The 17,586-nt window shown below is 40.1% G+C and overlaps 1 protein-coding gene and 1 long non-coding RNA gene across 2 annotated transcripts; both read right to left on the reverse strand.

The window, feature by feature from the left end:
- Positions 1-537: 537 nt before the first annotated feature.
- On the reverse strand, positions 538-3,423 carry LOC106320594. The gene is made up of 5 exons (XM_013758977.1): positions 3,033-3,423; positions 2,635-2,944; positions 2,517-2,593; positions 1,105-2,339; positions 538-936 (listed from the first exon to the last, which is right to left on the reverse strand). Exons 1-5 carry the CDS (start codon positions 3,421-3,423, stop codon positions 538-540), a joined length of 2,412 nt encoding a protein of 803 aa, XP_013614431.1.
- Positions 3,424-5,733: 2,310 nt separating this feature from the next.
- LOC106320595 lies at positions 5,734-6,534 on the reverse strand. The gene is made up of 2 exons (XR_001265870.1): positions 6,190-6,534; positions 5,734-5,949 (listed from the first exon to the last, which is right to left on the reverse strand). It is a non-coding gene; the product is annotated as an uncharacterized LOC106320595 (long non-coding RNA).
- Positions 6,535-17,586: the final 11,052 nt, after the last annotated feature.

Consider the following 17,586-nt stretch of genomic DNA (forward strand, 5'->3'; position numbering starts at 1 on the left):
GTTTCTTGTAGTCCAGACTGTCCAAACAATCCATGGGAACAGTGATCCCAATCGAAGCCCAATTGGGGGGAGATTTCTTGTTATCTTTGATGCTTTGAGTGCTGAGATGAAGGTAGTAGCTCCTGAAATGGTCGAGTATCCTAGGATGGGGGCCATTTCCCAGATTGATGCTGCAAATTGACAGTTGATGAATAGATGATGCACAGTTTCTTCCAAGCCACAAAAGATGCAATTTGTATTTGTGTTGAGTCCTCTCGTTGCTAAGTTGCTTCCCAATGGTAATTTTCCTCTGACAATTTTCCATAGGAAAACTCGGATCTTAGGTGGGACTGGATTCGTCCAGATGTCTGACATCCAGTCGCAGTGTCCCGGAGTAACGGTGCCCCTCGCTGTTGCATTTAGGCGGTTTAGGCCAGTATAGTATCCTGATTTCGTTGTGTACTCCCCACTCTTTGTTGGTATCCAAGTGTGCGAGTCCTTGCTTCCTGTTTTGCTGGGTCTGATGGTGAAGATGTCTAATGCCTCAATCGGTAGGATTCAGTTGATAAGCTCCATGTTCCATTCCGTTGAGTCCTCTATCATTAAATCTGCGACTTTTAGGTCTTTAGTAGCAAGCTCTAGTGGTCCCATTGGTTGTAGTCTTCTATCTGTGGAGCACCAAGGTTCATTCCAAATGCTTGTGTCCTTTCCGTCTCCTATTACTTTCGCTGTGTTTTCAAGGAGGAGGTCTCTACCACATAATATGCTCCGCCATCTATGGGAACACGAGTTGCTAGCTTGGACTTCTAAGAACGTCTCATAGTTGCAGTACTTGCCCAGTAGGACCTTAGCAAGTAAGCAGTCCGGCTTCTGGAGGATGCACCAGCCCTGTTTGGCTAGGAGGGAGTCGTTGAAGATTTCAATGTCACGGAAGCCTAGTCCTCCATCTCTTTTCGACTGTGTCAAGCTTGTTCACGAGATCTAGCATATCTTCTTCTTATCTGGATGAGCATCCCACCAGAACCGTGTCAACGCCGTTTGTATGCGTTTGGTCAAGCTTTTCGGGAGTTTAAAACACAGCATAGAAAAGGAGGGTGTGGCCGAGAGGACTGATTGGAGCATGACCATCTTGCCCCCTGCTGATAGCTGTCGTGTGCTCCAACTCATAGCCTTTTGGCGTATGCGGTCGACAATGGGCGTAAACATAACTCGTTTCCGGCGTCCGAAGTGATCCGGAAGGCCTAGGTACTTTCCTTGGCCTCCTTCTTTAGCAATGCCGAGACTGTTTTTGACTCTATCTGTGATTCCTTGGGGCATTTTCCATGAGAATGTGATGGCTGACTTTGCAGCATTGATGGCTTGCCCTGATTCCCTTTTGTATCTCTCGATCACCTCTTTAAGAGCCGCTACACTCTTCGGGTTTGTCTTTGCGAAGAACATAGTATCATCAGCAAATAGAAGGCGGTTTATCTTCGGGCTACGACACGAGACTTGCAGTCCTGCTAGGGTCACTCGTCGCTGTGCTGCTGTACAAAGTCCGGAAAGCACTTCACTGCATAGGATAAAGATGTAAGGCGAAAGCGGGTCGCCTTGTCGTATCCCTCGGGTCGGGGTGATCATCCCTTGGGCTTCTCCGTTCAGTAGTATCGAGTATCTGACTGAAGAAAGGCATTGCATGATCCAGCTGCAGAAGTTCTCGTGTAATCCCAGTCTGGTCATCACCGCTTTAATGAAGTCCCATTCTAGCCGATCATACGCCTTGCTCATATCAGTCTTCACGGCCATTGAGCAATGTTTTGTCGCCCCCGATCTCTTCAAGAAGTGTAACGTTTCATGTGTTATCATGATGTTATCTGTGATAGCTCTGCCGGGAATGAAGGCCGACTGATTTTCCGCGATGATGGAATCGAGGATAGGTTGGATCCGTCTCGTAAGGATTTTGGAAATGATCTTGTAGTATACGCTGCATAGAGCTATAGGTCTATAATCAGCAACCACCTTAGGAGACTTAATCTTTGGGATGAGCCGGATATGGGTCAGATTAATGTTCTGAGGCCAGGTTTCGTCTCTGAAGAACTCGATGACTTCCGTAGTTACAGCTGGTCCGACTGTGCTCCAGTTGGTGCGAAAGAATCCAGCTGAGAATCCGTCAGGTCCCGGCGCCTTATCGGGGTGGATATTAAACACTGCATCACACACTTCTTTGGCTGTCGGGATCGTTATAAGCTTGTTGTTTGTGTCCTCGGGTATCCTGCTAGAAATTGCTTCCTCAACTACATCGATTGACAATGCATTACTTGATGTGAACAGGTTGGAGAAGTATTCTGTGATAACTTCAAGTATCTCGAATTCCTCATAAACTGCTTCTCCCGCATCATTCTCGATTACAGAAAACTTGTTGATGCCTCACCGTATCCTTGTAGTTGCATGGAAGAACCCGAAGTTCTTGTCTCCTAACGCCAACCATAAGGTTCTACTCCGTTGCCGCCAGTACTCCTCTTCTTCCTTTTAAGCTTTCCTGAGTTCTTGGTTTATACTGAGGATCAAGCTCTCATCTGCTACTTCACTAGCCATAGCGAGCTCCAGTTTTTGTTTACCTTCCTTTATCTTACGCCTATTGTTTTCATGAAACGCTATGTTCCATAGGGAGATTACTCTTCGGCAGGCTGCAATTTTATCCTCGACAGAGTTTCGGTGTTGATTCCAGGTGTTGGCGATAATCTTTCTGACTTCCTCGTTTTTGCAGAGCCGCCTGTCATAGCGAAATAATCCTTTCCTCCTTTTCTAATCCGGTTCAAGGTATGAGATGATCGGTCTATGATCAGAACCTTCAAAGTTGAGATAGGAGCATCTGCCTGAGGGAAGCATATCGGCTCATGTACTGTTGGATAAGGCGCGGTCAAGTCGGCAATGGACGGTATGGTTGTAACGCACGCCTCTCCAGGACAGGAAGTTACCGGAGTGTCTTAAGTCGAATAAGTCACATTGGGACATGAATGATCGAAAGTCTATGAACGACCCCTCTGTTCTAGGTGGCCCTCCTTCCTTCTAACTGTTGTCTAGGATCTCATTGAAATCACCGGTAAGGTACCAAGGCTGTGTTCTTGATAATCCCAAATCTGTGAGTGTTTGGAGAACTTGTCTGCGACGTTGAAGTTCAGGTGCACCATATGTGAATGTAGAGTGAATTGTTTTCTTCTTATAAGAGATTTCCGCATCAATAAAATTATCACAAGATGATAGTACATTGATTTCCACACAAGCATTCCATAAAAGAGACAGTCCTCCTCCGCCAGGGCTGTGAGGTGGGACGTGGTATAATGACTCGAAGTTTAAAGGATCTAGCGTTGAGGTCACAAACTCTGGGGGATTTTTTGTTTCCATTAAGAAGATGATATCAGGATCTAACTCTTTCTTAATATACTTTAATCTTTGGACTGTCATGGGATTCCCCAACACACAACAGTTCCAACTCAATATCTTTAAGGAAGAGAGTTGTGCGGATTGTGAAAATCCGCCTTTTTTGCCGCTTTTGGAGGTGTCTCCGTCCTGTCCGCATCCCTGTTTACTTCAACTGCAGGGCTGGAGACTTCCTCCTCTTCTCCTGCTTCAGGTGTAGCAATTTGTGGTCTAGGGCCTGTAGGGATCGTAGGCTTCCTGCCTTTCTCCACCTGTCGGCTTCCAGCTTTCCTTCTCGTCATACTCTGGCTTGTGTATGATTTCCTGACTTTCGGTGATCTTTGGATGATTTGGACGTTACGTTTCCTTTATCATGCTCCTCTAAGTACGTTAGGCTTGGGGATTTTAGACGTGTTTTGTCTCCCTTGAGGACGGCCTCGTTTCTTATGTTGGGTTGGTGCAATTGGCTCAACTGGCTCGTTTTCTTCCAGCGGAGAGGTTTCCTCCTGTTCCAAGTTAGAATAGAAGGCCTGATTGCTTGCGCCTTGGTTGTTTAGTGCCTATGCGAGTAGAGAAGCTGCTCTCTCTGCCATCAAGTTGTGTCTTTCACCCTCTAGGACCCGTTGTCGCCGTGCTTCTCTTTCTACCGGATCAGGTACATTGACATACTTCATCGTTACATCATGCAGTTCCGAAAGGATTTCTTCGTGTAGCTGTTGCTGCGCTTCGGAAGTGATTGTAGCATGTCGGACTACCGGCGACGAGTGAGGTTTGTTAATTTGATTGTTTACGCTTGGTGGAGTCTTTTCTTTCCAGACAAGGTTAGATTCCGATGGTTTGTTGCCAAATGACAAAGAGCGTATTCTGGAATCATTTCGCAGATGCCTATTCTGGAATCATTTCGCAGGTGCCAAATGACAAAAGGATTCTAGAAATCATCTTAGTCATCTGACTACGAAAATATGTTGTAATGCTCAAAGATTAATATATAGGGGATTTGGTATTTGCCCGTTGTTGAATTTCAAACTCATCCTTCCAAAATTACAAAATTTATATTCTTATATCTGTGATCTTCCATTAGATTCTTTAATCATTAGAATGATAGTTAGGCATTTTTATTGGACTGATTTTGTTAACAAAGGGCTACCTATTCAATTAAATCTATTTCGACAAATAGTAATAACATGTAGCTTTTTCTTTGAGAAAATAATAACATGTAGTTATTATATATACAGATTTTGACAACAAGGGGTAGAACTATTCCACTATATCAATGTCGACAAAAATTTAAGGTTTTTGGTCCTAAACTCGTGGGTATGATGTGAGATGTAATAAAAGATATGCTGCCACTTCGCAGGTTTTTGTTTCTTTTACACACCTATTCATAATTTTTAAACAATTTTAAAATTAAAAATAATTATCACTAAACAGTTATTACATATTCATTTCATTATAAGTGTAATTAAACATCTCATTTTCATATATTTAATTAATTTGAATTACCTCCCAACTTTTAAACTTTAATTAATTTTGTAATTAAACTTCTCATTTTCATATATATATATATATATATGTATATCTTAAACATTCTGTTAAGCTCACGACATTTTCTTCTTTACTTATCAAATTTTGTAAAACTTTAAGCTTATTTAATATATTTACTGAAATTTATATGTTATATAATTTGTTGCTTTATGAACGTAAATTTTCTAGATTTATTTTTAATTTAAAAAAAACAATATTTACAAAAAAGTAAATAAATAGTTTCAAATGATAATTTGCATGCGTGATAAAATATGGGCATGCGTCATGCCAAAGTTTATTTTCTTATAAAATAATAATCTGCAATTAACAGTGATATATAAAATAGAATACATATATATGTATATATATATATAGTTATTTTCACTGTAATATCCTTCAATAAAGAATTATGTACTCATATACCATTTTAGGGTTTAGCTCGTTGTCCACGTGGGTTTGGTCCGTAGTGCATTTATCTTGTGAAGCTTGTACTTACAACAGTACAAGAAGGGCAATTCATAAAAGCTACCAGAATTAGTTATCTCTCAGTTATTTTTCAATGATTTATCATCACACAAGAAGACATTCATGTTATTTTGGCCACAAAACCAAGCCAAAATGTGCTTCATTCTCAAGGTGTTTCAAAGTGTAAAAAGAAGTTCAATACGTGCTTCTCAGCTGAATGCACTCTAGATTTGTTGGGTTTATAAAGTTATACATCTTCCTGGTTTTATAGTGGTGCCGGTATGTCCAATATGCGGGTTAACGAACATAATCGACACCTATTGTTTGGTAGAATAAGGAAACACTTGAACTAAAAGTGCAGACAGATACAAATAACGCAATCTCATTAGTCGGACATCTTTGTTTAATGAGTCGTCACTATAATAATAGAGTAAAAATATTCAATATAAGAAAAAAGGAAAAGAATTCCTCTTAATAACATTTTTATTTGAGTTTCATAGTATTTGCGGCCTTGCAGATTAGGTATATCGATGTCTATATTCAAGGATTACGCTCATTCTTGTGTTATCCGAACTCCAGAACCTGCAGAAGTTAAACATGAAAATAACTCTTTAAATATATTGCTTTTAATGACCTTGTCATTTTATGATTTTTTTGTTTTGGAAAATAAATTATTCTATTATATAAAAAGATAACATAAGAAAAAGTGTGATCCTCGACGATAGACATCGTTATGCCTAGTCTGCAAGGCTGTAAATAATAAACTATGCTTCATAAAAATGAAAAATGATAAAGAAAGTAGATATAGGTATATATATATACCTTGATAAACACCAGCTAGCATGGTGGAGGCCAATTACACTCGTGATATTGGCACGGCTCAATCAAACAAACCGATCTCTACAACAAAAGAGTGTGGATTTCTGATTGAACCGCACCAATATCTCGCATTGTCTTTACGTTAGTAAGATATTCATACGTTCTCGCCGATCCGTTGCTTATTATCCCATACTCAACATCAAAAATAAAAAATAAAAGAATCAAAGAAGGCAAATGACTGAAAATAGAATTGAATTGTACGTGAAGAGAGAACATGGTACTCACCGTTAAGCCGGTTTTTTACTTGGCACATATGAAAAAGAAAAAAGACAATACGAAACATTTCAATGTTTTTTCTTGGTCTGCAGAGAGAAAGAAGATATAAATACGAAGAGGTGAAGAAGAAAGGCCAAAAAGAAAACAAGCATTGAATTAGGCCAACAACCCCCACAACAAAAAAGGAAGTTGGTTGAGTTAAATTTTAAATTTATATATAATACAAAGTTCCATATGAGAACAGAACACAAAATTTTTGTATACATACATGTGTGTGTCTGTTTGTGTGTTTGTGATTTACTGAAATAATCTCGAATTAAATAGGCCTGCCTGTACTAAACAAAAGAAATATACGAGTTTAGTTGCCCCAATAGCTTTCATTGAACCACTACTAAGAATTATGATTATTAGTTGTTCTGATTTATATAAGTCGTTAAGAGAAAGCTAAATCATTACATACGCTCTTTTAGATTTAATAAGAAAAAATAAAAAACCATAGCTAGTAAGTTTTTTTTTTTTTTTTTTTGCTAAAAAATAGCTAGTAAGTTACTATTGGTAAAAAGTTTGTCTTGATACCCCTCACGTTATAGAAGTCATGTTCCTTTACAAATACGCTACAAGGTTCACCTAATTCTAGCAAAATATCTAAACAAAAGTCTAGCTGAAGTTTTCCATGAAACAAAACTGTTAAAAGGTTTTAAGATAAAATGTACTATATTGTCTTAGGACCGGTTCGGTTTCCACGAGCATTTCTCATGCAGATAGGTTTTTTTTTTTGCTAGAATTTTGGGTCTCATAAAAATAGTTGTTTGACGATTTTCACTTATATCATAAAATAATTGATTAATATATTTTGTTGTTAAATATTTTGATTAATTGGTTCCACAAGCATTTGTTATGCTCAAAACAATATGCATGATGTATCATTCCGCTCTTTACCGGTTAAAACATGCATATTTACAATGATTAGGTTGTTGGTAAAGCGGTGAAAACATTTCTTTTTTATCGGAAAGAAATGTGGTTAACAACCTTCTCATATGAATATTGTGCATAAGTTTCTTTGTCAGTAACCTTTTATAAATTTATGGTACGTTTCATGTCATTTATTCATTTGTCTCTAGCCACATATCTTTTTCAACAAAAAAAAGCTCTGCTATTTTTAACTAGTCACTGATCAAATCAAATCAGTAGTGCTGAATCAACATAAATTAATAAATTATAGTAGAAATAAAATTTTGAACACTTCACGCAAGATTTTCCGCTATTGTATTATTTGTTTTCTGGAATGTGCCAGATTATAAAATTAGGAAAGTATTTCTTACATCATTATAGTTCAAATCTTTTCTATTAAATATTTGGATCTTTTCAGCTATTGTATTATTTGTTTGGTACTATTTTTTTTTGTTACTGAAATTCAAATCAATTTTTTTTGTTTGTAACAATTCAAATCAATTTAGGAAAATTACACCTAACAACTAACAAACGAGTACAATTCGGAATAATATGAGACTGAGTCCGAAAACTTACGCCGGCATGGGATCCAAGAAAAGGAACCTAGCTCAATTCCAAACCTCCACAGGTCCATCCAACAGACCGGGTACAGGACAAGTGAGATAACCAAGACAATCAACCTCCACGGCAGCACCTCCGACTGTTATGATACCGTCAATCTTGAAGAAGCAGATGGATTTTCATCTGCGAAATCACGATCTTCTTTAGCGATGCTAAATTGGAACCCTGCGACAGTCCAGCGGATCAGGAAGCTTTACCAACAAGCTTCCCTTGATATCATCTTCCTCATGGAAACGAAAAAACTCGGATGTTGTAGTGGTGCAGGAGCTTGATATCCTTGCATCAGATTATAAGCACCTAGTTCCCCCGGAGAGACCTAATAGTGGTGGGTTGGCGCTCTTTTGGAAACAGGATGTCAACCTTCAGATTCTTTCATCTTCAAAGAATGTAATAGATACAATAATTTCGTTTAAAGGATCTACTTTCTTTGCCACATTTGTCTATGGAAACCTTGAAGCACCACTTCGATACATTGTTTGGGATTTTCTCATTTCGTTGTCTGTGTCGAGGAACTCCTCTTGGATATTTGCTGGAGATTTTAACGAGATTATAGACAACAGTGAAAAGTCTGGTGGACCGAAAAGAGCAGAAGGTTCATTTTGAGCTTTCAGTAATATGTTAACCAGTTGTGACCTCTTCGACCTTAAACACACTGGTATCTCTTTATCTTGGAGAGGACAAAGGCAACACATTTTTATACTGCAGGCTCGACAGGGTCCTGGTAAACCTAGCTTGGTCTGATTGCTTCTCCACGGGCAGATGTCATTACCTAAATTTCGACACATCAGATCACATACCAGTGCTCACAGTCTTCGACTCGGCAAAACGACGTAGGAATCGACAATTTCGATATGACCGGAGACTGAAAGATAATGCTGAGGTCACAAACCTGATCGCCAAAGTAGGAAATGCTGATTCCAGCTTATCCTTGGACGCAAAGCTTTATCTCTGTCGCAAAGCTATCTCAACATGGACACGAAAACAATCATTTAATAGCAAAGAAACAATCAACAAGCTGAATCTGAGCTTAGAAGCAACCATGGTTGATCCCAACGAAGATTGCATCTTTAAATTCCAAGCTACGTACATCATACAAGGAGGAAGAAGATTTTTGGCATCAACGCAGTTGAATTATTTGGCTCGCTGCGGGAGACAAAAACTCAGGTTATTTCCATGCAGTGGCTAAAGGCTGCAGAACACGCAATAGAATGTCGGTAATAGAGGACGCTGAAGGAAAAACTTACGATGAAGAGGAACAGATAGCGGGACAAATCTCTTCATATTTTAGCAGCATATTCACCACAGACACCTCTGTTGAGTCACCAACCAGGACGAGGGAGATCGTCAGTTCAGTTACTGGTCCAAGCTTGTCGGATGAGACTAACAATCGTCTCTGTTCCATTCACGAGCCCGCATAGATCAAGCAGGCGATGTTTCTCATACACCCCGATAAAGCGCCCAGGCCGGAGGGTTTCTCCGCAAGTTTCTTCCACTCAAACTGGAGCACTATTGGTTCAACGCTGGTGGCAAAAGTGCAGAGTTTTTCCCGGACATGTATCATGCCGAAAACAACCAATGATACCTATATCATATTGATATCAAAGATTACTAGCGCGAAGATGGTATTTGATTATCGGCCAATAGCCTTGTGTAATCTTTCCTACAAAGTCATCACGAAGATTATGTCTCTCCGCCTCAAACCGACCCTTCAAAACATCATCTCGGAGACACAATCAACTTTTGTACACATGCGCGCGATCTCCGATGACATTCTCATTACACACGAGATCCTTTACACTCTCAAGACATCAGAGGCTGTGGTTAACTAAGCTATGGTGGTCAAGACAGACATGAGCAAAGCTTACGACCGGTTAAAATGGCCTTTCATTGAGACGGTTCTGCTCCGGTTCGGGTTTGCACCGGCCCTAGTCAACCTAATTTGCAGTGTATAACATCGGCAAATTACTCTTTCCTTGTCAACGATTCTGTACATGGAATAGTTGTACCGTCTAGAAGGATCCGGCAGGACAACCCACTGTCTCCATACATCTTTATTCTTTGCGGAGAAGTCCGTTCTGGACTCTGCAAACGAGCTCAGCGGAGTGGGCATCTCTCTGGCCTTAGAGTGGCTACGCCTGCGCCAAGTCTAAACCATCTTCTGTTTGCGGATGATACCATGTTCTTCCTCAACACGGACGCGAATAGTTGCTCGGCACTCATGGACATTCTCGATCAATATAGGGTGTCTTCAGGCCAATTGATCAACGCCTCCAAATCTCCATCTCCTTCTCAGCAAAGACCCCGCAGGTAATACGGGAACGTGTTAAACTACACCTCGGGATTGAAATGGAGGGCGGATAGCCAAATATCTAGGCCTTTAAGAGCACTTCGGACGCCGAAAAAAGATCTATTCACGGGTATCGTCAATCGCATTTGGGTTAAGGGGGTTTCTTGGTCTTCGCGATGTCTTTAAATTGCGGGGAAGCTAGTTATGCTAAAGTCGGTTCTCACTGCGATCCCATCTCATGCGATGACTTGCTTTCAGCTTCCTATAAGTCGTTGTGTCCATATACAGTCCACACTAACAAGATTTTGGTGGGACCCTTCACCGGAAAAGAAGAAGATTTGTTGGGTCGCTTGGGAGAAGCTTACTAAACCTAAAGCATTGGGAGGCTTAGGTATCCGAGATATACAAGCCTTCAACACGACACTGCTGGCAAAACAAGCATGGCGCATTGTCACCAAACCCGAGTGCCTACTCGCTCGTGTACTTAAGGGAAAATACTGCAGCAAAGCTCCATTCCTCCATGTCTCCATTACGAAGAAGGCATCTCACGGCTGGAAAGGCATCATTGCAGACATAGATCTTTTGTCAACTAACATGGGCAAGGTTATTGGGAATGGAGAAGACACAAGGGTTTGGAAGGACCCTTGCCTCAACACCGACCATCCCTCTACCCCTTTGGGACCAGCGACAGAAGAAGACCAAGATCTTTTTGTGTCTGACTTTCTGTGCAGAGGCAGTGCTGAAGAGAATTATGAGCTCAGTACCTCACCTACTACCTGAGATACTACGACTTCGACCGAGTATTACAGGCGCTCCAGACTCCTACGCTTGGCTTGCATCAAAATCAGGCATATACTCGGCGAAATCTGTATACTTTGTGGCAGCGGCCATGAACCAGTGTGAAGACAGAGATGTTACCGAGGCTCAGAGAATTGCTGAGAAGACTTTAAACAAGGCAGTGTGGGGAAGCAATGTTTCACCGAAGTTGCAGATCTTCCTTTGGAAGATAGTTCATGGAGCCCTTCCTTTAGGGGAAACCTAGCCAAACAAAGCCTACTTACTAACATCACTTGTCGTCACTGTGGTGAACTAGATCGAAACGGCAGACCACCTCTTCCTCCACTGCAGCTTCACACGACGGGTCTGAGATGCACATCTTTGGCAACAGAACTTTAACCCATCAGACTGCCCCTCTTTCGCATCAGCTATTCTCGCCTCATCAAGTTTGGTCAACCTACCTCCACTAGGTGTATGTGAGACCTTGTTCGCATGGGTGTGTTGGGGTATCTGGATAGCGCATAACTACCTTATCTTTGACAACAGATGCTTCCATCCTGCACAAATCACCGCCAAAGCTATCAACAATGCACGAGAATGGAGCTCAGCCCAACCATCGTCCTCCTCGTTACAGTCGTCACAGCCTGGCCGTATACCTCAATCAATTGAGATCATCAGATGGATCACTTCCTTCTCCGACGCGGCATGGTCTGCTTCCAACAATAGAGCATGTTGTGGATCGTGCTTTATTGCTCCTGAGAATACTGTCGTTTTGCAGGGTATGTGCTCCTTTAAGTTCATCTCGTCTCCATTAATGGCCAAAACGTTAGCTATCCGGTCTGCTCTCCTCCGTGCTGCTGAAGTTGGATTTTCAGAAATCTGCATAAAATCAGATTGCCAGGTACTCATTGTTACCATCTCCTCGAAGCGACACTCGGCTGATCTCTACGGAATCACTCGGGACATCGAGACTCTATCGTTATGCTTTTCTTGTATCTCTTTTAGTTTCATTTCGAGATCTTTGAACACTTTGGCTGACTCTTTGGCTAAGTTTGTACTACACTATGATTTCTCCAATTAGTTTGGTTGGAAGATTTATAATATTTGGTGTTCAAAAAAAAAAACTAACAAAATTTTTTTTAATTAAATAAATAACCAAAATATCGTTATTCTTTTTTTTCGTTTTTTTTTTTGTAACAACCAAACCATCTTTCTTTTTTCTTTTTTTCTCTTCTTATCTTTTTCTACTCTTTCCTTAGAAATTTAGTTTTTTTTTTTATTTCACCAATTTTCCCATCAATCTAAGTCTATTTCTTAACTACGTCGCGAAGAACGGTAGGTATATTTTAGGTCACTTTTATCTCCAAGATACACATGGATGTATAACTAATGTAATGTACAGGTTTGAAGAATAAGATTTAGTAAAAAAAGAAAGAAAAAAAGGATTTAGTAAAGCAATGACGATCCCATGAACATTCAATTGGTATTTATTACGGGTTTGTAACAGAGACAAAGGCATGTTGGTGGGCTCTGCTACTCCCAGCATCTATTTGAATTTCAAAACTGATGTGGTTTCATTTTCCACATATTCCCACCCATAATTTGTTTTACCTTGTAGGAGTATTTTTAATATCTCACAAATAAAAATAAGAAAATAATGAATAGAAGAAAAAGAATGATCGAGATGAAGTTTTCAAATGAGAATTTTTGGAAAAACTCATTAGAATCATTGTTTTCATATATTAATCTAGTTTTTATTCTTAAATTAAATCTTAATTAAGAAATTAACTTTTATTTAAATATGAATATGTTTTGTTTGAAATACTATTCTTAGAATATTTAAAGTATGAAGATAGGAGGATCTAAAGGTCACTTTTTCTTTTAATTTTCACAATTTTTGTGTTTTCGTTTACTCGTTAAAAAAAAAAATGTATACCCCAACCAATCGAGAAAAATATCAAACGTGTTATAAATCAATTGATGGATGTCCATAACCGGCTCGGTCCATAACCGGCCCATACGCTTAAAGAAAGAGATGGTCCAACCCTAGAGAGAGAGAGAGAGGCGGCCGCGAGACTTAGAGAGAGAGAGAGAGGGGGCTACATGGTTTAGGAGAAAAGGAAACTCAATTTCCTTTTCCTTTTATGATTAGGATATTTTCCTTTTCCTTTATGTTTATGATTTGTAATCTTTCCTTCTATCTATTTTGTAATCCCCTATATAAAGGGAACACTTTATGATTAATAAAACACAGAAACTTACAGCTCTAAATCCTAAGTTTCACAACACGTTATCAGCCCGATAGTCCCTAAACACCCTGAGCCTAAGAAACCAAAATCGCAAACCCTAAAACCTTAAACCTAGCCGGCGCATTCATCTAACCCTAATCCGACGAACCCTAACCCTAGGCGTTCCCTGTTCCGTCTCAGCCTTAGCTCGCGTTCCCATCTCAGCCTCAGCTTGCGTCCGTCTCAGCCTCAGCTCGCGATCCCGACTGCAAGCGTACCGGCCGAGACCTGATAGCGATAGGCGCACGTTCTCCGTCTCAGCCGTTCGCGATCCGACAGCGATCAGCTCGTGTCCAGCTCGTGTCCGTTCGTCCCAGCTAGAGGTTCATCTTTGGTGGTCCGGTTTCAACAATCATCAAACTAAAGGTAATTCGAATTCTGAAAATATAAGAATCGAATCTGGTTGTTTGTAAAGATTGAAACCCTAAAACCTAATCTCTAAGATGAAAGCCATAGGACAATAGATCAAAACCCTAGATGAGTAAATCGAAGCTCTAAAAGTTCGATGAGTAAATCGAAGCTCTATAAGTTCGATCCCCAAACCCTAAAAACGAGATTGTGAAACCCTAAAACCCTAATTCTGAAAAAAAAAATTATTGTTTAAAATTGAATCTTGATTGATTGATTGATCACCTAGAACTATTGATTAAGATTGTTTAAACTTGAATCTGAATGAATTGAGATTGTTTGACTTGTTTAAACTGAAACCCTAGTCTAGGTTAATAATTCTAGGTTAATAATTCTCTGAACATACTCGTGGCCGTGCAGCCTTATTGCATTCATATCCGAATCTGATCACAATTGTTTGATTGCAAATTGCACTTAGAACTTTAGGAATGGTATTAAATCAAAATCTAGCAGCCATGTGGTTTGTTATTTGCTTGGCCGAATTTTGTTTGTATTGATTGCATCATATAGAAACATTGAATGTTAGGATTGCAATTAAATGAAAAACTATATGCATAATATCGAACTGATTGCATACTTGGCCGTACGGCTTGCTGATTGGCCATGAGGCATAGATCTTGGCCGTTAGGCTTGATTGATTGATTGTTTAAACTTAAAACCCTATTCGTTTAAACCATATTCCTAAAAGATCTAAGGATATTAATCTATGATTTCAGATGTCGAAAATCAACAACCTGGATTTTGCTGCCCTAAATCTCTCTGGAGAAAATTACCTTCAATGGGCGCCTGATGCTAAGATCATCTTGAAATCCAAGGGTCTCGGTGAATGTATCACCGAGAACAGTAATCCTAATGAGAAGGATCGTTACAGAGCCATCATGATCATTCGTCATCATCTATCTGAGAGTCTCAAGGATCAATATCTAACCATTGAGAATCCACTAGATCTTTGGAACGAATTGAAATCGAGATATGATCACCAGAGAACGGTGATCTTACCTAAGGCTCGGTCTGATTGGAGAGATCTAAGAATCCAAGAATATAATTCCGTGGATGAGTACAACTCGGCCATGTTTAAGATTGTTTCAAAATTGAAACTGTGTGATGAAAGTATTACGGATCAGGATATGCTTGAGAAAATCTTTTCCACTTTCCACACAAGCAATGTGCTGTTACAACAACAGTACCGTGAGAAAGGTTTTAAGAACTATGCTGATCTTATTTCTTGTCATGAATTATTAATGAGAAACAGTGAGATGAGACCTGTTGGCTCAGCAGCACCACCTGAAGCACACACCACTGAGGACAATAAAGAGTCCCACCATGTCCAAAGAAACGGCTATCATGGCCGTGGTCGAGGAAGTAGAAACGGACGTGGCCATGGCCGAAGTAGAAACGGACGTGGTCGTGGCTCATTTGGAAGAGGCCATGGTCGCGGCCGTGGATCTTCGTTCAAACCTCAACACTCGACCAACTCAAGTAAATCAGTGTGCCATAGATGTGGTATGGGAAATCATTGGGCTAAGAATTGTAGGACTCCCAAGCATCTAGTTGATCTTTATCAAGAGAGTTTGAAAGGGAAGAATCCTGAAGCCCACATGACCTATCAAGACAATGAAAAAGACTTCGATCATGAGAAGGACGATCTTATGGATTATGAAACTTGAGATTTTCTTAAAGACTGAGGTATGATTTCGACATTATAATCTGAAATTTTGTGTTCTGTGTTTTAGTGTTTTTAATTTCTATGTTGTCTTTTATTTTGAACTTGTTTTAAAGACCTATAATAAAATAAAAGTTTCCTTTATATATGAAGTCTCTAAGTAGCATCCTTTTGAATCTTGTTTAAGAAATGAACGAGAACAAGGATGTACTCGTTGTGGACAGTGGATCAAGCCACACGATCTTAAAAGATAAGAGATACTTCATAAACCTAACTCTGAAAAACGCCACCATCTCCACCATTGCGGGTATTGCTAGTCTCATAGAGGGGCACAGCCAGGCCAATATCCTGTTGCCTATGGGTACACATGTTGAGATATCAGATGCCTTGTATTCACCCAACTCTAAGAGAAGTCTATTAAGCTTTAAAGACATTCGATTGAATGGCTATCATATTGAAACCAAGGGCGAAGGACACAAATAGTTCCTCCAGATCATTGATCTCGCCCAAGGTCATAAGAAAGTCTTAGAATCCATACCCGCACTATCTACTGGTCTTTACCATACTAAAGTCAGTATGATCAAGGCCAATGCCACTTTTAACAAAGAGGCAATCGACAACTTCACGTTATGGCACGACCGGCTTGGCCATCCCGGTTCGTCCATGATGCGTAAACTGATCCTGAACTCAAACGGCCATTCCCTTAAAGAGGAACAAATCATCCCTAAGCACCTATCTTGTGTTGCTTGTTCCCAAGGGAACTTCATTTCTAGGCCATCACCAGTTAAAGTCACTAAGGAGATTATAAACTTTCTGGAAAGGATTCAAGGAGACATCTGTGGACCAATTCACCCACCTTGTGAGACATTTTGATATTTCATGGTCATCATTGATGCGTCCACTAGATGGTCGCATGTCTGTCTCCTATCATCCCGAAACCAAGCATTTGCTAGGTTGCTTGCTCAGATAATTCGATTACGAGCTCATTTTCCAGATTTTCCTTTAAAGACAATACGTCTAGACAATGCTGGTAAGTTCACTTCCCAAGCGTTTAATGATTATTGTATGTCCATGGAGGTAAATGTGGAACACTCCGTGGCACATGTACATACACAGAACGGCTTGGTTGAATCATTTATAAAACGCATACAACTCATAGCTCGACCATTACTCATGAGGTCGAGACTTCCGGTCTCAGCGTGGGGACATGCGGTCCTTCACGCGGCCGAGATCATACGCATGAGGCCATCAAGTTAACATAAGTATTCCCCATTACAATTACTTACGGGTCATGAGCCAGACGAAATCATTGAGAAAAAGAGGTTTATTTGGCCAAATAATCCGGACACCTCAAGATATCAAACCAGTAGGATATAAATGGGTTTTTGTGAGAAAGAGAAATGGGAATGGTGAAGTCGTGAGGTATAAACCCCGACTTGTTGCACAAGGATTCTCACAAAGACCAGGAATAGACTATGAGGAGACATACTCCCCTGTGGTGGATGCTACGACCTTCAGATTCCTAATGAGTCTGGCCGTGAGAGAAGGTCTAGATTTACGGTTAATGGATGTTGTAACCGCATACCTATATGGTCCACTGGAAAATGAAATCTATATGAAAGTCCCAGAAGGTATCGAATTGAAAAACAAAGAGAGTTCTCGAGAACAACATTGTATTAAGCTGAATAAATCTCTTTATGGACTGAAACAATCCGGACGGATGTGGTACAATAGACTAAGTGAGTACCTAGTGAAAGAGGGATATAGAAATGACCCTATCAGTCCATGTATTTTCATTAAGAAATTCGAAAACAAAGGATTCGTGATCATAGCAGTATATGTTGATGATCTGAACAACCTTGGAACCTCTGGAGAGATTTCCCAAACGGTTGAATACCTTAAGAAAGAATTTGAGATGAAAGATCTCGGAAAAATGAAATTCTGTTTGGGATTAGAGCTTGAGTATATAAATGATAGTATCCTTGTGCATCAAATGGCTTATACAGAAAAGGTACTCAAGAGGTTTAATATGGCCGATTGCCATCCACTGACAAGTCCCATGGTCGTGAGATCCCTCGGCCCGGACACTGATCCCTTCCGTCCCAAGATGGACGATGAGGATGTCCTTG

This window comes from Brassica oleracea, unplaced genomic scaffold, assembly GCF_000695525.1.
Source record: "Brassica oleracea var. oleracea cultivar TO1000 unplaced genomic scaffold, BOL UnpScaffold00970, whole genome shotgun sequence".
NCBI classification, from domain to species: Eukaryota; Viridiplantae; Streptophyta; class Magnoliopsida; order Brassicales; family Brassicaceae; genus Brassica; species Brassica oleracea.